At 37.2% G+C, this 18466-nt stretch overlaps 3 protein-coding genes across 6 annotated transcripts in view; 1 reads left to right on the forward strand and 2 right to left on the reverse strand.

Moving 5' to 3' along the window:
- Positions 1-1291: 1291 nt before the first annotated feature.
- Positions 1292-2833, reverse strand: acyp1 (acylphosphatase 1, erythrocyte (common) type). 2 transcript variants are annotated; one of them, XM_057859765.1, is made up of 3 exons: positions 2742-2833; positions 2470-2551; positions 1292-1635 (listed from the first exon to the last, which is right to left on the reverse strand). In XM_057859765.1, the coding sequence occupies exons 2-3, from the start codon at positions 2548-2550 to the stop codon at positions 1420-1422; spliced, it is 297 nt and encodes a 98-aa protein (XP_057715748.1). In that variant the 5' UTR covers position 2551; positions 2742-2833; the 3' UTR covers positions 1292-1419. The 2 variants fall into 2 exon arrangements, with proteins under 2 accessions (XP_057715748.1, XP_057715749.1); XM_057859766.1 differs by having other exon boundaries at positions 2706-2782.
- Positions 2834-3297: 464 nt separating this feature from the next.
- vcpkmt (valosin containing protein lysine (K) methyltransferase) lies at positions 3298-12072 on the reverse strand. Its single transcript, XM_057858585.1, has 5 exons — positions 11816-12072; positions 11160-11273; positions 6175-6247; positions 5983-6102; positions 3298-5908 (listed from the first exon to the last, which is right to left on the reverse strand). Exons 1-5 carry the CDS (start codon positions 12070-12072, stop codon positions 5798-5800), a joined length of 675 nt encoding a protein of 224 aa, XP_057714568.1. The 3' UTR covers positions 3298-5797.
- Positions 12073-12299: 227 nt separating this feature from the next.
- msh4 (mutS homolog 4) overlaps positions 12300-18466 on the forward strand; it is a 49886-nt gene continuing 43719 nt past the window's right edge. For all 3 annotated transcript variants that reach the window (XM_057859964.1, XM_057859965.1, XM_057859966.1), the window contains exons 1-6: positions 12300-12679; positions 14804-14956; positions 15046-15212; positions 15277-15387; positions 15468-15580; positions 16687-16860. In XM_057859964.1, coding sequence (XP_057715947.1) covers positions 12472-12679; positions 14804-14956; positions 15046-15212; positions 15277-15387; positions 15468-15580; positions 16687-16860 — 926 coding nt within the window. In that variant the 5' untranslated portion in view covers positions 12300-12471. The remainder of the gene's footprint in view (positions 12680-14803; positions 14957-15045; positions 15213-15276; positions 15388-15467; positions 15581-16686; positions 16861-18466) is intronic.

Here is an 18466-nt window from a genome sequence, read left to right on the forward strand (position 1 = left end):
AGTTTTTATTTTGGCACCGATTGACCACAGAAAAACGAAGATATAATCCTTTTAGTTTCATAATAGGAAATACGTTTTCTCCTCTAAAGGGCACTCATGCTTAATGTCTGTAGATTTTTTTCTCTCTCGCCAGAATTTTTTTTGTATTTCTTTGGCTTAATGTGGGTATGTAATATGTTAGACTATAGTACAGTATAAAAATATCAGTTTAAAAACAAATCTAACATTGTAAGCAGTTACAATGTTTTCTTTTAGTATTCTTTTCACCGAATACTTTTTTACTTGTACTTGAGTACATTTTTTGGATGACTACTTTTACTTAAGTAATACTATTTTGAAGTAACGCTAATCTTATTCGAGTCAAATGTTTGGCTACTCTACCCACCTCTGTGGAAAGCAGGCGGCACATTTGTAGTTTCTTGAGTGGCAGGGTTCCTATCACCCTCTTCCAAGTTGCTTAGTGCCAGTTAAGTGATACAGACCGGTTTTTATCATTCAACTACTTGAAAGTCTGTTTGATCACAAACATTAAGAATATGCTTAATGAAGGCTGAAAAGTTATTAAGTATTGCTTCAAGGGATTGTATTCTGAATGGAAAATTGAACCAGGGCTGCCGCTATCAATTATTTTAGTAGTCGGTTAATCTATCAACTAGTTAGTTTGAATAATCGAGTAATTGGATTAGGAACATTTATTGCATTGCAGAATAAAAAGGCTTGCAAATATTTCAATTTCAAAAGAATATTAAAATTCCTTAGTGTTTCTTTAAACTATGCAGGATTGCACTTTCATTTAAAAATAAAAATACCTGAGCTTAGCCTCAAACAATGTAAAAAATAAATGAGGATCTAAGTAGAAGAGAACAATTGGCTAACTTGCATAGCAAAAGTCCGCTAGCTTAAATGTTGTAAAACGCTAATTTTTTTTTTTTTACAGTGTTCTTCACAAATCATCCAAGCACATATTCCCACAGAAAAACAGCTAAATATACCTATGAACTAAATTATGAATGCATAAAAAAAAACTAACTCAAACAAAAACTTATGTTGGTCTTAACAGGGAGCAACTGGATTCAGCCATGTTAAATGAGGTATGCCATATTCACTGTCGCAACTAGAGGGCAATGTATCCACCCAAATGCCATATTCACTTTTGCAACAAGAGGGCAGTGTATCCACCCAAATCAATAAAACTAAATGCAAACATGTTAAAAAAAACCCAAAAACTTTACAACGCCACTCTAATTAATTGAATTACTCGAGTTAATCGATTACTCGTTGCAGCACTAAATTGAACACCTTTTTGCTTGTTTTATTTGTATCTTACACAAGCATTTCACATTTTTTCTATACACATAAGGTTATATAAGAAAGACACAGACAAAATAAATAAGTGCGTGTAAGCTAATAGCAAGCATGTCATTTTACAATGTCAAAAGATGAATGTTCCAGATGGTCAACTTCTCTCTGGTTCTTGAACTCCACCTTAGTAATCTGTGACTTGGGACTTCCTGTGGATTTCAGCCACTCTTTCATTTCTTTCACTTTCTTGTGCGGACCCTGGACCTGCCCTTGCACGGTTCCCATACTTGTGTTTTGGACCCACCCGACAAGTCCAAGCTTCTTGCCCTGGGCCTGCAAAGTCCAACAGACACACACATTGGATACTCAGAGGGTATAGTAGCACCGATCACATATTTTTGCACCCGAGTTTGAGTCACCCGATTTTGAGGATCTGCCGATACAGAGTACCGATCGGATACCTCGGCAATTTATTCATTTATCTGTCACTCTGAAGCAATTAAAAAAAACAAAATCTTAAGAACAATCTTCTTCCATCCGATTCCAATCTTTTGAAAATGTTACATAGTACAAAACATACATTTTTTTTGTTTCTTTTGGCAATATCTTTCTACATCTCATTTTGTTGTTTTATAACCCTTAAATTAAAAACATTTTTTAAAAACCCTCTCTTTTTCACCTGATTCAGATCTTCTGAAAACGATGAGCTAGGCCCAATTTCTGATCATGTGTTCGGATCTGGGACATCCCAGCCAAAGAGCATGACTAGTGGCTTTCCTGAGCGTATTTTTCAATGCTTAAGGTAAATTAGAACGGATTGCGTTCAACATCTTCATAAATGTGTATTGAATCAAAGGCCCTTGAATCAAATCGCCACTGAATATCCTATCACTGTCCAAAGAATAGATCATTCATATCATGGAATATTTGCCATCCTAAAAAAGTTCCTGCCACCCTCGCCCTCCACATCAATATTTTTCTAGATCCGCCCCTCACGCCAAATAATTTTGTGATATATTTGCTTTTTCCACCATGACTCAGTGTATTTGTTTGACAAGTTATCATTGCGGCAGTAACTACGTGCATCCTTTTTAGACGAAACGTCATGTCAACACAGAAAAATCCCAATTAAAATGTGGCTCAGCCACTGCAAAACACAAAACGTACCTGTGTATATTTCCGAAAAAAGACGCCCTGTACTCTTCCAAATACTTCATAATCCACAGAAATCAACTCTCCGCCTGACATGCTGCATAAAGAAAAACAAATAAACTGCATTTCATCCAATCACTGACGATTTCGAGTCAAAATAAAAGGTGACATTACTGCAGCGACATGCTAGCATGTGTTTCGTTCTACAATCTACATTCAAAAATCTTTTTAAAAAGTTGATAGATACGCACTAAAATCTATTTCACCCGCGAAACTGCATTTCTCACCTAAATTTTACTCGATTCGATGAGACGTTTCGAGTAAATTTTTTACGGTTAACTGTACTACCGGAAATGACGACTTATGACGTATTACAAAGGCGACGAATGTAAACCGAAAGCGTTGAAAAATTACGTAACTTCATTGAATGCATCGTTTAAAATTAAATGGATTTAACAATATTTGAAAAATCCCAACTCAACATGGAATTTCATCATTACATATAGTTTTAAATCTGTAGAAAGTCTGGAATTTCTGTTAAGGTGTAATTTAGGGCTGTCAAACGATTAACATTTTTAATCGAGTTAATTACAGCTTAAAATTAATTAATTGTAATTAATCGCAATTCAAACCATCTATTAAATATGCCATATTTTTCTGTAAATTATTGTTGGAATGGAAAGATAAGACACAAGACAGATATATACATTCAACATACTGTACATAAGTACTGTACTTGTTTATTATAACAAATCAACAAGTTGGCATTAACATTAATAACATTATTAAAGCGATCCATGAATAGAAAGACTTGTAGTTTTTAAAAGATAAATGTTAGTACAAGTTATAAAAATTTTATATTAAAACCCCTCTTAATATTTTCATTTTAACAAAATTTGTAAAATTTTCAATCAAAAAATAAACTAGTAGCTCGCCATTGTTGATGTCAATAATTACACAATGCTCATGTTGTGCTGAAACCTGTAAAATCAGTCGCACCCAAGCGCCAGCAGAGGGCGACAAAACACCAAAAAACACAAGTTAACAAGTGGACATTACACTGTGCTGTCATTTTATTCTGTTTGAGCGGGTCATGTGCGTTAGTGTAATTACAACATTTCTGTCACCAGTTAAATTAGCCAAGTTCCATCCACAACTTCTTCTGTCATAATTAATGATATATTAACACAACTTTCACCGCATAGATATGACATGTGGAACAATCAAGACATACAACATATAAATAAATCTTTGTATATTGAAAGATGGGTCAATAACAACATTTTCTTTGTCAATTATTAAATTATGATGGTCAACTTTTGACATAGAATTTTATTGTTTATCCACTGCTCAAAAAAAGAAAGGGAACATGAATGAAATATTTTTATTAAATACTTTATTTTTTCCGTAGTTCAATCTGCTGACAACAAAATCACACAAAAAGAAAAAATATCAATGAAAATCAAATGTATCAACCTATGGAGGTCTGGATTTGGAGTTATACTCAAAATGAAAGTGAGGCCATGCTTCGGTAAAGGTTTGGTACAACAGAAAAGACAAAAAGACTTTTTTTTTTTTTTAATAATTAAAAAAAAAAATCACATCATTTATTTATTATTTTTTTAAATTGTTCGAACATTCTTCAATTCACTGTTCATGTGCAAAAATAGACAACTCTTTTTTGTATGGATCGACTGAGGAAACCGTGAAAGTCAGGCTCCCCAGCTGGCAACCTTGGTGCCTTTTTTAAAAAACATAAAAATAGGATACTACCATTTTTAATGTTGGATTACACACAGTTAACACTTAAAGGGGAAGTTCAAAATTTTTGACATTAGGCTTAATCTTTGAGTTAGCGAGGGTTTAATTAGTCGGTGGAGTTGATTTCAACAAATTCCGTGCAGTTTGTCAGATATTTGTTCGTTTCAGGGCTCCGGAGTGGCTAAGCTAGCGAGTCAATGGTACAATCTTAGCATGCCAATATAAAACAATATTAACAGATTTAAGATAGTCAAATAAATTCAAAATGCAGATCATTGTTCGAAATACCCACGTGGCCAAAACAATGTCACACCAAACTGCCGTAATTAATTTCATTCTACAGGACTATTTTTAAAAAAATGTGTAACGCGACCACAATAGAGAGGAGTGCTTTGGCCACTTGTGCTCATGCTGCATTTGAGGAAGGTGGAAAGTCGGACTTATCCCACTAGGATGATACCTGTTGGGACCTCATTGCGTTCCAGGCGAATGTAAACAGCAAAGATGGCTGATCGTGACAAGTTTTTTTTTTTTTTTAATTTTGGCCATCAAAAGACATTACCTCCAGCAAACCTGCCTTCTAATAAGCGATCAAATAGTGGAGGAAAAACGACAGCTGAGGGAAATAGTGTGCACTGTAAACTGCCTTCTTTGGTTTTACTATTGACTGTCTGCTTTTCCACAGGCAGCGCCATTTTGTCAAGTGGCATCAGATTGAAGCAACTCGTAGTTTTGAGGTACTTTTTTTCCTCGACTTTGCGACTAGGACCTCTCAGTTAGAGTGGCGTTCCAATTATGTATTTCCAGGTCGGAGGTTAGACACTCCGACATCCCACCCTCGTCGAATGCAGCATCAGTCTGCAGTTGACTGAAGGACGGCAACATGGTAAAATATGCATTTAGAGAATGTAGAAACAGAAAAGATGGTAAAAGGAAAGTTTCCACAGATTCCCTATGAAGAATGAGGAACAAAATAAACTGTGGTTACTTGCTGCTGGCTACGACATAAAAATCAGTGGTGAAAAAAACATGTGATATCACTCTGCCCTGCTACCTGCAGAGCTGCTGGATGACAAATGTTGCTGTTCATACTGCAATTCTTGACATGCAATGGTAAGTTTTAATAACTTTATCCTGAAAACATAGCCAACACTATTGATTGCATGGGTCATCGATGATTTTCATGTGTACATATGTTGTTTTTTTAATTGGCATGCTGAGTCGGCCTAATTGACTTGCGCAAGCTTAGCCACTCTGGAGCCCAGAAACTAATAAATAACTAACAAACTACACAGAATTTGTCGACATCAACTCCACCGAGACTGATTAAACCCCCGCTAATTCGAAGATAATGCCTAATGACAAAAATTCTGAACTTCCCCTTTAGGTATGTACGTATATGTATTGGGCACATAGGGTTAGGTGGGGTTTCTTGTTGTTGGCATGTTTGGACGAGGGGGGAGGGGGTTTGGGTCAATAAATATCTCCCTGAAATGAGTTTTTGGAACTTGGGATGTCTGGTCCTCAGGTGTAGTCCAGAGTATCGCCTCCTACAGAAACAGCTATTTACACAAATTCTATTTTACAAACCTACTTTTTTCCTAACATGCAGAATGTGGATGTCTGGACTGCTAAACTTGCAGTCTTGTTTGCTTGAAGGGATCTCTTCACAAGTGAAGCTTTGTTGCAGCAACTAAAAGATGAAACAAGTTATAACCTATTAAGTGGCAAAAAAATATATTTACATCTAGACTCCACAGCTCTAACCTCAAAAAACTGATTTTCTACTTTGGGGTTGATACCCTCCGTGCGTTGCTCGTAGCAACAAATGATGCAAGTCTCTGGTCCACTGAGCAACTTCAAGGTCTTCACCAGTGGAATAATCGACTAGAGAGAAATAAATGAATGCATGAGGAGAATTGGACAGGATGAAAACAAGCAAATTGTCAATTTAGATACCTGCTCATAATAAATGCAATCTGCCATCAGTATATAGTTTGGAGGTGGAAGGAAACCAGATACATCTTCACCCCTGAGCAAAAGAACATATTGGATTATAAAGACAGTGTTGTTTAGAGCTGGGGAGTCAAACTCATTTGTGTTTGCAGGCCACATTAATGGCAATTTGATCTCAAGTGGGGCGGACTAGTTTATTCTTTTGGCTGACTCCGCTCGACATTAATGGCACTGGAAGATGAGCATTCACCGCCAGTCCTCCCAGTGTAAGCAAATTGGACGTTTATTCTTGTTAATAGAAGGCATAGTTGATTTTAGGTCATTTCCAGTACATTTTGGAGTATTTCTGGGCTACGTCCTGTACATTTAGCATAATTTCCTGTTGATTTTAGGGCATTTCCAGATTCTTCCTGTTGATTTGAGTAAATTCCTGTTGGTTTTGGGACATTTTTGGGTCACTTCTTTGTTAATTCTTTGGCAGCCATTGACAGCACAAGTCAATTTCATTTTGACAGTGTGGATGCGAAAGTGACTGCGGACATAAAAGTGAGCCAAGTAGTGCTTCAACGATTTATCCATTACCTTGAGTAATCGATTAGAAAAAAGCTTCGAATCAAATTTTGCGGCTTCAATGAAACGTTTAATTAGAGGGGCATTATAATGGTTTGTTTACAAAGTGTTTGCATTTAGTTTTATTGATTTTGATAGATACACTGCCCCAGGGGCGGACTGGGACTAAAAAGCAGCCCTGGACTTTGACTCAGCCCAGCCCACAAGAATCGCTATACGAAGGGAAACACACACCTCCTAGGGGGGTCCGGGAGCATGCCCCCCCGGGAAGATTTTTTTTTTTTAACATTTTATTGTAAAATGCATCAATTTCGTGCACTTTGAGAGAAAATTTAAGAAAATGTGTCTAGACTGTGACTGTCTGACTTGGGGCGCTCAAAGTACTGCAAGGCTGAACTGGAGTTGGATTCATTTTCTGTACTAGCTCTATGATCAACCTGAATAAACAAATGAAAGAATTTATTTTTCAAAGCAAGTTTTACGTATCTAATTGATTATAATATATCTCTATATATCTCTGTCTATAAAATGACTTCATTGTTTATGCCATAATTCAGTGGTCGCCAAACTATTCCACATAGGGCCGCGGCGGGCGCAGGATTTCATTCCAACAAAACAAGACAATACCTCTGCACCAATCTGGTGTCTTACAAGTGTAATCAGTTGATTGCAGTCAGGTGCTGCTTTTTTAGCAGAAACTTCATTGGTTAAACTGTCGGTATTCGATCGGTTGAAACAAAAACCAGGCCCCACAGCGGCCCTTGAGGACCGGTTCGGAGACCCCTGCCATACAAATAATAAATTTAAATGAAAATACAATAACATTTCAAGACAAATCCTGTATACATAACCTTCATTGGAAAGTATTAACCAGAAAACAAAACGATATATAAATGATTAAAAATATATACATATCAGTTTAACTACCTAACCTTTAAAGTAAAACCATTCATTTTATTAATATTTTGTTATATTTCTTCTGAATTAATATTGCTTTGCTGCGTGTGCATACACTGTTTTACGGCTAAAATATTTTTTCTTAGGAGAGGGATAGTAGGACTAGCATACTGTAACTTGACACGATTGCAAACGGGTACATCGACTAGCTGGCACTAACCCTTTAACCCTTTAACACCTAAGCCTATTTTGGCCGAATTTGCATGCATTTGATGTTGCCTTTATATTTCAAAGAAAAAATTGTTCACAATGGCGAAGTTGGGTCCCTTTTTTCAGGGCACCTTGAACTTCATGTCCAAACTGTTGTTTTCTTCACTGACCAATTATAATCCACATTTTGGACCCAAAAAGACAAAAAAATCCGAAAATATTTTTTCAAAATTTGTAATGTTGGTGTCCCATTGACAACCAAACATGCTCGACCAACCGTTTTGAAGCTTTATAATATTTATTCAACTTGTTATGATAAACATTTAATACAAAAAAATAAAATTGAATAGTTTTATGTTTGACTATTCAACACAAACAGCGGGTATGGTCATAGGCGTTTTTGGCCTTTACACATACTATGGTCAAAACAGGTTATATACAGTGCAAAATAGTGAGGAAAAAAAATTATATATATCATCTAACACAAAAAGGGTTTGGAGGATATCTCTTTGTGAAGTGAGGTATTATACCCATCACCTTATCTAAAGAATACGCACATGCAATCAAGCTTTTCGAACACACATCTATATAAGAATTGAAAAGATTCATAGTGAAGAAAAAATATATATAACATTTGAAAAAAAGTATTTTCAAAAATATTGACAAGTAGTTCAGTTCAATTCAATTTTTTCAGGCATGCGACTCGATAAAGTTTTTTTTTTTTTGCGCACTCAATAAAGTTTGTTTTTGAACAGGTCACTGAGCTGCGTCACATAGAACGTCACACAGCCTACTCTTCTGCCGTTTGAGCGCTGCTGTCACTTCTACTCGCCGAGACGCCGACTAATCAGAGGAAAACGACAAATACAGCTCATCCTATTCCTTGAGTTGATGAAAAAATGCATTAGCTTGCGCTAAATTTAGTTTTTTATTCATTCTACACGTTTCAAAGTCGCTCGCGCAATCCAACTGGTGTTCATGCCTCCTTTTCCTTAGTTGGCGCCTAGCTCGGCAATTTATTAAAAATGTTCACATTCGGTTCGTCCTTCTTGACATCACAACGGATCTTGGGATATTTAGTCTTTTGTGCTGCTTTCGGTTTTGAAAAAGGACAAGAAATTATGGAAATATGGAGATAGATACATGGTACATGCAGCGTTTTAATGCATATTTATGAGTGCAATAAAACTATAAAACTCAAATGACATTATCTCCCGTTTTTCTTGGTCGATTGACTTCAAATAAAAACTGGTGTGGACATCAACTTCCGCACTTTCAAATGAGACCAACCAGTGGCACGTGGGTGACGTAATTACAGCGTGACGAAGCTTCAAAGACGACATGCGTAAACGCGCCGCTCCCGACACGTTCGGTGTTAAAGGGTTAATTGTCATTTATTTCATTTAAAATGTAGCTACCTGGTGGATAACAATTGCCAGTATACCGACCAAGTAACCCTCTTCATCCCAATTTACTTGCCCTGCGCTTGGCTGGGGAACTTCCACCAGCTTATTGTTACCCCCTCCCTCTTCTTTTCTCTCTCCCTGCACCGGCTGCACGTCAGAGCGGCTGCCGCTCCCTCTCACCATCGCCGGGAGCTGGGCTGTTGTTACCCGACGTGGCCGTTGCAGCCAGACTGCTGCTTGCGAAAATATTTGTCGACTTATGACATTTTAATGCTTCACTCTCCAGTTTCTTTAATTTTTTCTCCCTAACCTTCTCTGCGCCACCCTGCTCTTTTCTGTTTTTTGCCACCACCATCCATATTGTGCATTATCGCTCGTCACTATTTTGCTTCCACAAGGAAGGAACCAATGAAGGCTACTCTGTGCTTTCTTCGTTCGTAGTCTATCAGATTGGCAGTGAACAGCCAGGCGCATTGCTGCCACCTGTCGGATTGGATGCTAACTGTAGATAATCAGAGGATGGGGGGATAAAAACAGTGATGTATAATGAATGGCGGCCACCGGCCGTTCTGTGATCCTCCAGAACCCACAGATTGCCAGTCCACCCCTGCACTGCCCTCTAGTAGAAACAGTGAATATGGTATAACTCATTTAAACATGGCTGAATTCAGCTGCTCCCTACCAACATAAGGTTAGTTTTTGTTACAGAAAACATGTTTTATTCATGCATTCGTAATTTAGTTTATGGGTATATTTAGCAGTTTTTCTGTGGGAATATGTGTGTGAACAATTTGTTAAGAGCATTATATATATATACATACATTTTTTAGCATTTTATAGCATTAAAACTTGCAGACATTTACCATGCAAGTTAGCCAATTGTTCTTTCGTTGTACCTAGATCCTCATTTATTTATTTTTTTATACCGTTTGAGGCTAAGCTCAGGTATTTTAATTTCTTTTAAAATGAAAGTGCAGTTCTGCATACTTTTAAAAAACACTCTGGAATTTTATCTTGTATTCACATTTCATGCTCTTTTTTTTTTTTTTTTAGCAAGCCTTTGTTTTACATACCCTACAATTTAAAATACAATAATCCAAATCCAATCTCTCGATTATAGTGCTGCAACGTTTAATCGATTAACTCGAGGATTCGATTAGAAAAAACATTCAAATCAAATTTTGCTGCTTCGAGTATTCGTTCAATAAAAGTGGCATTGTAATGGTTTGTTTTGAAAATGTTTGCATTCAGTTTTATTGATTCGTGTGGATACACTGCCCTCTAGTCTGTCTCATTTAATGTGGCTGAATCCAGCTGCTCCTTGTTAAGACCAACATAAGCTAAGTTTTTGTTTGAGGATATTTTTTTAATGCATTCGTAAAGTACTTTATAGGTATATTTAGCCGTTTTTTGGTGGAATATGTGTCTGAACTATTTGTTAAGATCATTGTAAAAAAAAAAAAAAAAAAAGTTTGCATTATAGCATTCAAGCTAGCAGACTTGTTATTTAAGTTAGCCAATTGTTCTTTTGTTGTACATAGTTCCTCATTTCTTTTTTAATCCAGTTTGAAGCTCAGCTCAGGTATTGTAATTTTTTATGTTCCTTATCCGATTATTCGAACTAACTAGTTTATCGATTAATCGACTACTAAAACAATCGGTAGCTACAGCCCTACTCGAGTACTGGTACTAACTAGTCGATAAATGAATTGATAGCTGCAGCCCTAGAGCCAATTGCAGAAGTGCACAAGTCTTCGGATTTACGGTGCCAATGTCAAAATACAAACATTCTGGATGTACAGTATGAATGAGTTGCATCGTGCCTGTACATTTGACATCTCTGGTTTAGACAATGTAATTATACCACTGTCAATCATTATGTTAAATATAGAAAATATTACAAACCATTTCAGTACCTTGGCAGTTATGGATCCACAACTGATGAGAGTCTGATTGTCTTGAATGTTCACTTTCAGGAGGGTCTGTAGATCCTCCAAGTCTGTTACATTCACATGAGCACTATGGAAATTAAGACAGACGTTAAGACATGAAATTGGCAAATTGTATACCAGGATCCTATCCCATCTGATTTTGGGTGGAATGCTGGCTATGCCTTTGAATTAAAAAAAAAACTCTTGACTGTCTTTTAACTCATTTCATGGATCCCTATTGGTTAAATCAACATTATGATTGACTGAATGCATGTTTTTTTTTAAGTATTGTATTTTTGAAGTCACACACTCGCTCGTGCTTGAACCAACGTTCAGGCTTTAATAGCTATTAACATCTGTCATCTAAACCTAAAATAAACTATAATCCCCTGTGTACAATTATCAAACATTTTGGAAATTGATACAGACTTCGTTCCGTTGCAAGGCACGTCAAGCTGGCTAACAATGTGGCGCCCTCTACTGGCGCTGTCAAGAAATTGTTCTCTAGGGATTTATAAATCCGCATAAAGTTGAAACGTCGATAACAGAGAGTGCCTTCTGCTCACGTATTCTATCGCCACACGCCCAACAGAAAATCAAAGACGCGTAAAGTCAGTGTTTGAAACTCACCCCAGCGTTGCTGCCATCAAACCAACGACCCCCGTCCCAGCTCCTAACTCCACCACTCTTCGACCAGCCCATAAATTAACTCCAGAGGACGGATCGTAAAATTGTTTCGTCTCTAAATATTTAGCGAGAACAATGGCCGCATCCCACACCACGCAGCCAACGTCTCCCACGAAACATTGGCTCACTGATAAAAGGGACCCGTCGTTTTTCTCAATTTCTCTCACAAAGTAGTTGCTGCGCTCTCTCGGCGCCGCCATGTTGGATGAGCTGAGCTGTAGAGGAAACGGAAATTCAACTGTGATGCTCTCAAACATAAATTATATTATAGATATAATAATAATTACTATTATGAACGTGCGTTTTCATTAGGTATCTTTAATAATAATAGTAAATAATAATGAAAATACTAATTATTATAATAAAGCATGTCAGTTATCATATTTTCGAGCTCACGTGAAGCTCTCATAAAAGCCTATGAGGGAATGGCGCCAAATTGGAATCTATTACGTACATAGCGATGCTAGCTTCTTAGCTAACAGCAGCTGTTTCTCGGTGCCTTTGTTGTCATATTGTTTTGATATTCAATTTAATACTGAGGCTGTACTGATAATTTGAGAAACAGACTTCATACGCAGAGGATTTTATGAAGTTTTGCAATGTTTTGTACCAGTACAGAGGAGAATTTAAGTAGTGATAATACAGAAAGTGGACATTTCTCTGACTTGTCCTCTTCTGATAGAAGTTTTGAAATTGGAGCCACTTCTGATAATCTGGTGTCAGATTATCACAGTCTGTCCTGTCAAAATGCGGATGAAGAGAGTACTCACTCCAGCACTGGCCCCTCACCTCCTCGTACGGCCACGGGTAACGTTAATATAGTTTGTTTATGATGTTTGGTACTGTGTAAATTCAAACATACTTAAAATTTGAGCCTTTTAAAGGCAACAAATATGAATTCATCCACAGTATGCAGTTAATTTCAAACATGTAACGCATTTACTAGATTGAAAAAGTAACTCGGTTTGGTTTAAGATTACTTTGTTACAGCATTGGAAAGAGATAAATATACAGTAGGACGTGTTTTCTCTCCTTTCCCCCCCAAAGTATAATTAAATAAAAAAAACAAAAGAAAACCTTTATATGCAGGGGTGAAAGTGGCTAGAATTTCTTGCCGGAACTCCCTGACGTGAAGGTCGCCACGGAGCCAGAAATTTTGTTTGTTTCTTTCTTTCTTTCTTTTTTTTTTTTTTAAACAGTAAACTTTTGAAATGCAAAGAAAACTGTTTTGGCACAGTTATTTCTATAACACATACAAAAACTGATTTTCATTAAAATTTTATTTTTTCAATGATTTGCAAAATAAAAGTTAACTAAAACTGCAATAACCCCAATCTCCTAATCTTTATTTTCCCTCATTTCCTCACAAACTAAATGCCAAATCTCAATTTTAACTACTTAAGAAAATTGGATGTATATTAAAATTGAAGTTAATGTTAATGTAGCCGCCTGAATTTAATTTACTTTTACTTTCTTTTTTTTCTTTTTTAAATAAAGATATAAGTAACATACATTCAGAAAAATAAGTACAAATGACTTATATTATGCAGAGTGAAATGGAATATATTTTGAAGATCATGCAAACATTGACTTTTTTAAATCATAAGGTAATGAATAAGTAGCCTAACATAAATGAACAAATATAAGTCCAAAGTGCACATTGACATCTAAGATGTTCTGAACCTCCCTATCAGAGCAAATAAAACTAGATATGATAAATAAGCCTCCTCAACTCTTTCCCTGCTCTTAAAGATTTGATCCATCTTCTGTTGCATTGCCCTTTTTTTGCCGCATCAATTCAACAAACTTTTTTTTTTTTTTTTTTTTGCTGTTCGAGAAAATATGCACATTTGAACCAGTCAGCGCTAACTATCTCTGCTGATCACATGTCAGTATGTGAGCCAATTGAACGTATAAATGAGTCCAGGCGTTTTGCTTTGCTGCGTACATTCGCACATTGACGTGACTCATCATCGTCAGACTCAGATAACTGCAGCAGATGGGGAAACCTCCATACCGTCCGTGGAATAAAATAAATAACAAATATCGGTGGAAACTGATTACGCTACACAAGCACTTTATTATGCTTGTTGTTAACACTTGTGTATGTAAATCTGATGTTGGTAGATTATTTTCTTCTTGGAGATGAAATGCATGTGTGGCAGCTTAGCATTTTTTTTTTTTTTACATAGCGTTTTGACAGTTGCCGTCATATTTTCAGAATCAATGCACCGTGTACCAGAACAGCATTCCGGCCCTGAATCTTATACCGGAACTGCGTTCCGGCCATAAATGTTATACCGGAACTGCGTTCCTGACTGTTCTGGCCCACTTTCACCCCTGCTAAAATGTATATGTATATTTTAATAGTATGTAATAATTGTAATAATTATGATATAAATAAGACATATATAAAAGAAAACAATGATTTGTACATGTATACATGTATATATCTTAACATTTTAAAATAAAATACTGCATTTATTGATTCTATCTACGATAGACTGCGGGTGCGAAGTTTGAAGCACGATATAGCAAGGGATCACTGTATTGCATTTGCATGTATAGTGGAAAACACACACATGGCTGAAAAAGCAGTTTCTCTTCATGCAACCGACTTTAAAATAAACTACTGTATTTTACGAAAATAATTGTTGTGTTTGATAGAACAGTGTGTCTAGATGCTGCCATAGAAGTTTCGTCGCGCAATATGCACCCGGACTATTTTAAATTTGTCCGTTTTACCCCCTGAGACCCCCGTTTACGGACACATCACAACTGCTTTTGTCTGAGAATAATTCTTCTGCTTGCGTCCCTAAAATTTTAAGTTAGGGGCCACTGTGCTCCTAGTAAAAAATGTTAGCATGGGGACCTGACCTCTGTAGATGACAGTAGTGTTCGAGAACCGTTACCATCCTTTTACTGCCATAGGTCAGTCCCTCCACTGCCTTCAGTTAGCAAGGAACAATACGCCCTACTTTATGCCTTCCTCGACTGACTCCTACCATGGAGGCAACCCCAGGAAGACCCCCACTTCTGCTAGAGCTCCACGCCCTGCTTGGACACCATTGACCGCTGGCACTGGTACTGTCTTCCAAAGAGTTACTTTGAGTTAGAAGTTAATTCAAACATTCGTATTTGCATTTTGTCTTTTTTCTCATTTCTTTTTTTAGCATCGACTTGTTGCCCTTCTTCTACATCGGCTTCTGCTGCATCTGTTATTGTCGCCCTGGTTGAAGGGCGTGGTTTTGCCCGGGGAGAAATTGGAATGGCCAGTCTTAACCTGAAATTTCCAGAACTTGTACTCTCTCAGTTTGCAGATACTGGAACTTATACTAAGGTAACTTAGGCACTGACGAAAGTTGTTTCGTTGTGGGAAAAGGCTAATCTTTACACTTTTTAAGGTCATAACCAAGGTCCATAACTTGTTGCCAATGAACATACTGATGCCAGACACCGTCTGTAATGAACATAAAGGAACACAGCTATTCAAACTTATTTCAGAGAATTTACAGGTGCCAATGCAAAAATATACCTTTTGCAGCCTAAATCTGTCAATATTGTACTGTTTGGTGCAAGTGTTTTCATTTTGCAGCAGGGTGTGACTCCAATTCAACGGATTTATTTTAACGATAAGAAAGGACTGGAATATATTGAACAGCTCTGTGCTCCAGAGTTTAGTATCGTCCTCATGGAAATAAGAGCTAAGTATGGCATTGTATTCAAAACCAGGGCCAACCCTGGGCATTGGTGAGCTAGGTGGTTGCCTAGGGCTAAAATATTTAAAATATACTGTATATACATGCTTATTTTCCTCATTACACATCGCCTAGGGCAGTGTTTTTCAACCAGTGTGCAGAAAGTTGCAGTCGTGTCCAGATGAGCGAAGTATTGCTCGTGTCGCGTTCAATAACTGCTTGGATTTCTAGCCATCAGCAACCTTCCTGTCCGCGACAATGTAGACCACAGCATGTCTAGTGTACATCATTTTATTAAACTCGTCAAGAGTCAATATACACGAAAGTGTCCTTTCCATTTTATCCATATGTGACGACCGTCAATCCTCCCCGTGTTTTATTCCAACACATTGTCGAGGACAACAAAATGGCTGACATCTAGAAATCCGAGCAGTTCTTGAACGCGTCATGAGCAGCTATCCTAAACGTCATCTCCAAACGAAACACCCGTCACTTCCAAACTAGTCGATGGATTATTTTGTTCGCCTTCGTGAAAACAGAAAAAGGCTACTTTTTTGAGAAAAACTACACAGGTAAATGAGAAAGCCCTCAAAGCCAGTAACCCTGTGTTGCTAAATAAAAAAAGTCCCACACTTTGGCAGAAACCTTAATACTACCTGCCTGCAAAGCTATTGTCAGTGAGATGCTCGGCCCTGATCCGGTTAAAGACATTGCTAAAGTCCCCCTGTCTGGTAATTCTGAGCTTTTCAAGCATAACTGCAATAAAATATCATAACAGAGAGAGACCGAGAGCTGTTGACGATGATTCCTGCTAGGATATCAGCTTTGTGTTCATCTAATTAGGCTCAAGTTTCACACTGAGTAAGTATAAATACTTAGAAATTATTTTAAAATTAAATTTACTGTACAGAAAGTAATTTAGGAACACTTTTGGTTTGTGGTGTGCCGCGTGATTTTTTTCCAATGTAAAAACGTGCCGTGACTCAGAAAAGGTTGAAAAACACTGGCCAAAGGCACCTAGTCACCCAGGGCCGGGCCTGTTCAAAATGAACGTGCAAAAAAATTGGAGACAAACTGTAACAACCATTCCATGACCAACTGTCCCTACCTGTGCAGATATTATTGTCTAGCCACTGCAGCTGCTTTGCTGAAATACCTGGAGTTCACTCAAAACGTTGTGTATGCTGCCAAGTCGCTTAAAGTGACTTTTATAGGAAGTGAACAGACAGCTAAGATTGACTGGGTGTCTACTCGTAACATGGAGCTTGTGATCAACAACAGAGACCACAGGTACAGTAAGAGCAAGTAATGTTATTTCAAATGCAGTACTTGTATCGGCCATACAGTATGTATATACGTACTTACTGTGCATTGTCAACGTTGATGGTTACTAAAATATTTTGTTGATTAACCATTTTTTCATGGCGATGATGAGACGATAAAGAGCTAGGGAGACTCTTGGGAGACCGAAACATAAAGACATGGATGCCAGTTTTTGTACATGTAGTAGTTAGTCAGCCTTCATCGTAGCAGTGTTTGATTGTGTCACTGAAATGACATGCTGCTCCCCCTTCCCATTCCAAGCAGACTCACACACTCACCTAAGTTCAAGCTAGGCTTTGCTCCAAGCTTGCTCGTTTTGAGACACATGGTGAGTTTTTGCAATTTTGCTTTAGGCTGTAAAAGTCTGTGCTGACTCCTGAGCAGAGGTAGGTAGTAACGCGTTACATTTACTTGAGTAACTTTTTGAGAAAAACGTGCTTCCTAGAGTAGTTTTACCTAGCCATACTTTTTACTTTTACCTAAGTAGATTTGTGAAGAAGAAACCCTACTCTTACTCTGCTACCTACTTTGGGCTACAGTCATTACATTTTTCCTCTTTATTCTACGTACAGTATTAGAATTGACTTCTTTTTTTTTATGCCAGAGACGCCAGCAGTGGGTCAAACAATTGCACCAATGAGACGTCACAACAATAATCACATGACTCCATTATACCAATCAGAGTCAAGCTTGCCGCTCTATGATCACGCCAGCCTGTTCAATCACGTGGTGTGTTTAAAGCACCATAAAAAAGGAAGTATTTGACATAGAGCACCGCAGTCAACATGACTTGAAAGCGCATATTTTAATCTCTCTCCCAGTTTTTATTTGGCACTGATTGACCATGGAAAAACGGAGATGAAATCCTTTTAGTTTCATAATAGGAAATATGTTTTCTCCACTAGAGGGCACTCATGCTGTTCGGACGAATAATGCTTCGTTTCTGTAGATTTTTCTCTCTAGCTGGAATTCAATCTTTTTTTTTTTTTTGTATGTCTTTGGTTTAAAGTAGTAATGTAATATGTTATAGTATAGTATAATAATAACATTTAATATAGATAACTTTATGCTGAGAAAAGAAAATACCATTTTTTTAAAAAACATCTTCAGCAGTTACTCACAATGTTTCTCATTACTTGAGTATTCTTTTCGCCCAAAACTTTTTTACCTTGACTTGAGTACATTTTTTGGATGACTACTTTTACTTGAGTAATATTATTTTGAAGTAACGCTACACTTACTTGACTAAAATGTTTGGCTACACTACCCACCTCTGCCCCTGAGTGATCATCAACATTAGCATAGCATTCGCGTTATTGTTAGCTTCAGTGTGGCAAGCATCCTCTTATAGTTCACAGTTCGTGATGTCCAGGTGGGTATAATTAATTTAAAAATAATGTACTGTTTTCCTGATGAGTGTGTATTATTATAGGAAGAAGTACTGCATTGGGTGGTTTGGACATAACTTGGTAGCAGTTTACAGCTCGTTTTTAATCATGGTCGTAGTTTAGACAGAGCTGCTCCTGATTTAATGCTGGTATCAAACTGTTTTTGATTATAATGGTTTGCATAC

Source organism: Corythoichthys intestinalis, chromosome 15 (genome assembly GCF_030265065.1).
Source record: "Corythoichthys intestinalis isolate RoL2023-P3 chromosome 15, ASM3026506v1, whole genome shotgun sequence".
NCBI classification, from domain to species: domain Eukaryota; kingdom Metazoa; phylum Chordata; class Actinopteri; order Syngnathiformes; family Syngnathidae; genus Corythoichthys; species Corythoichthys intestinalis.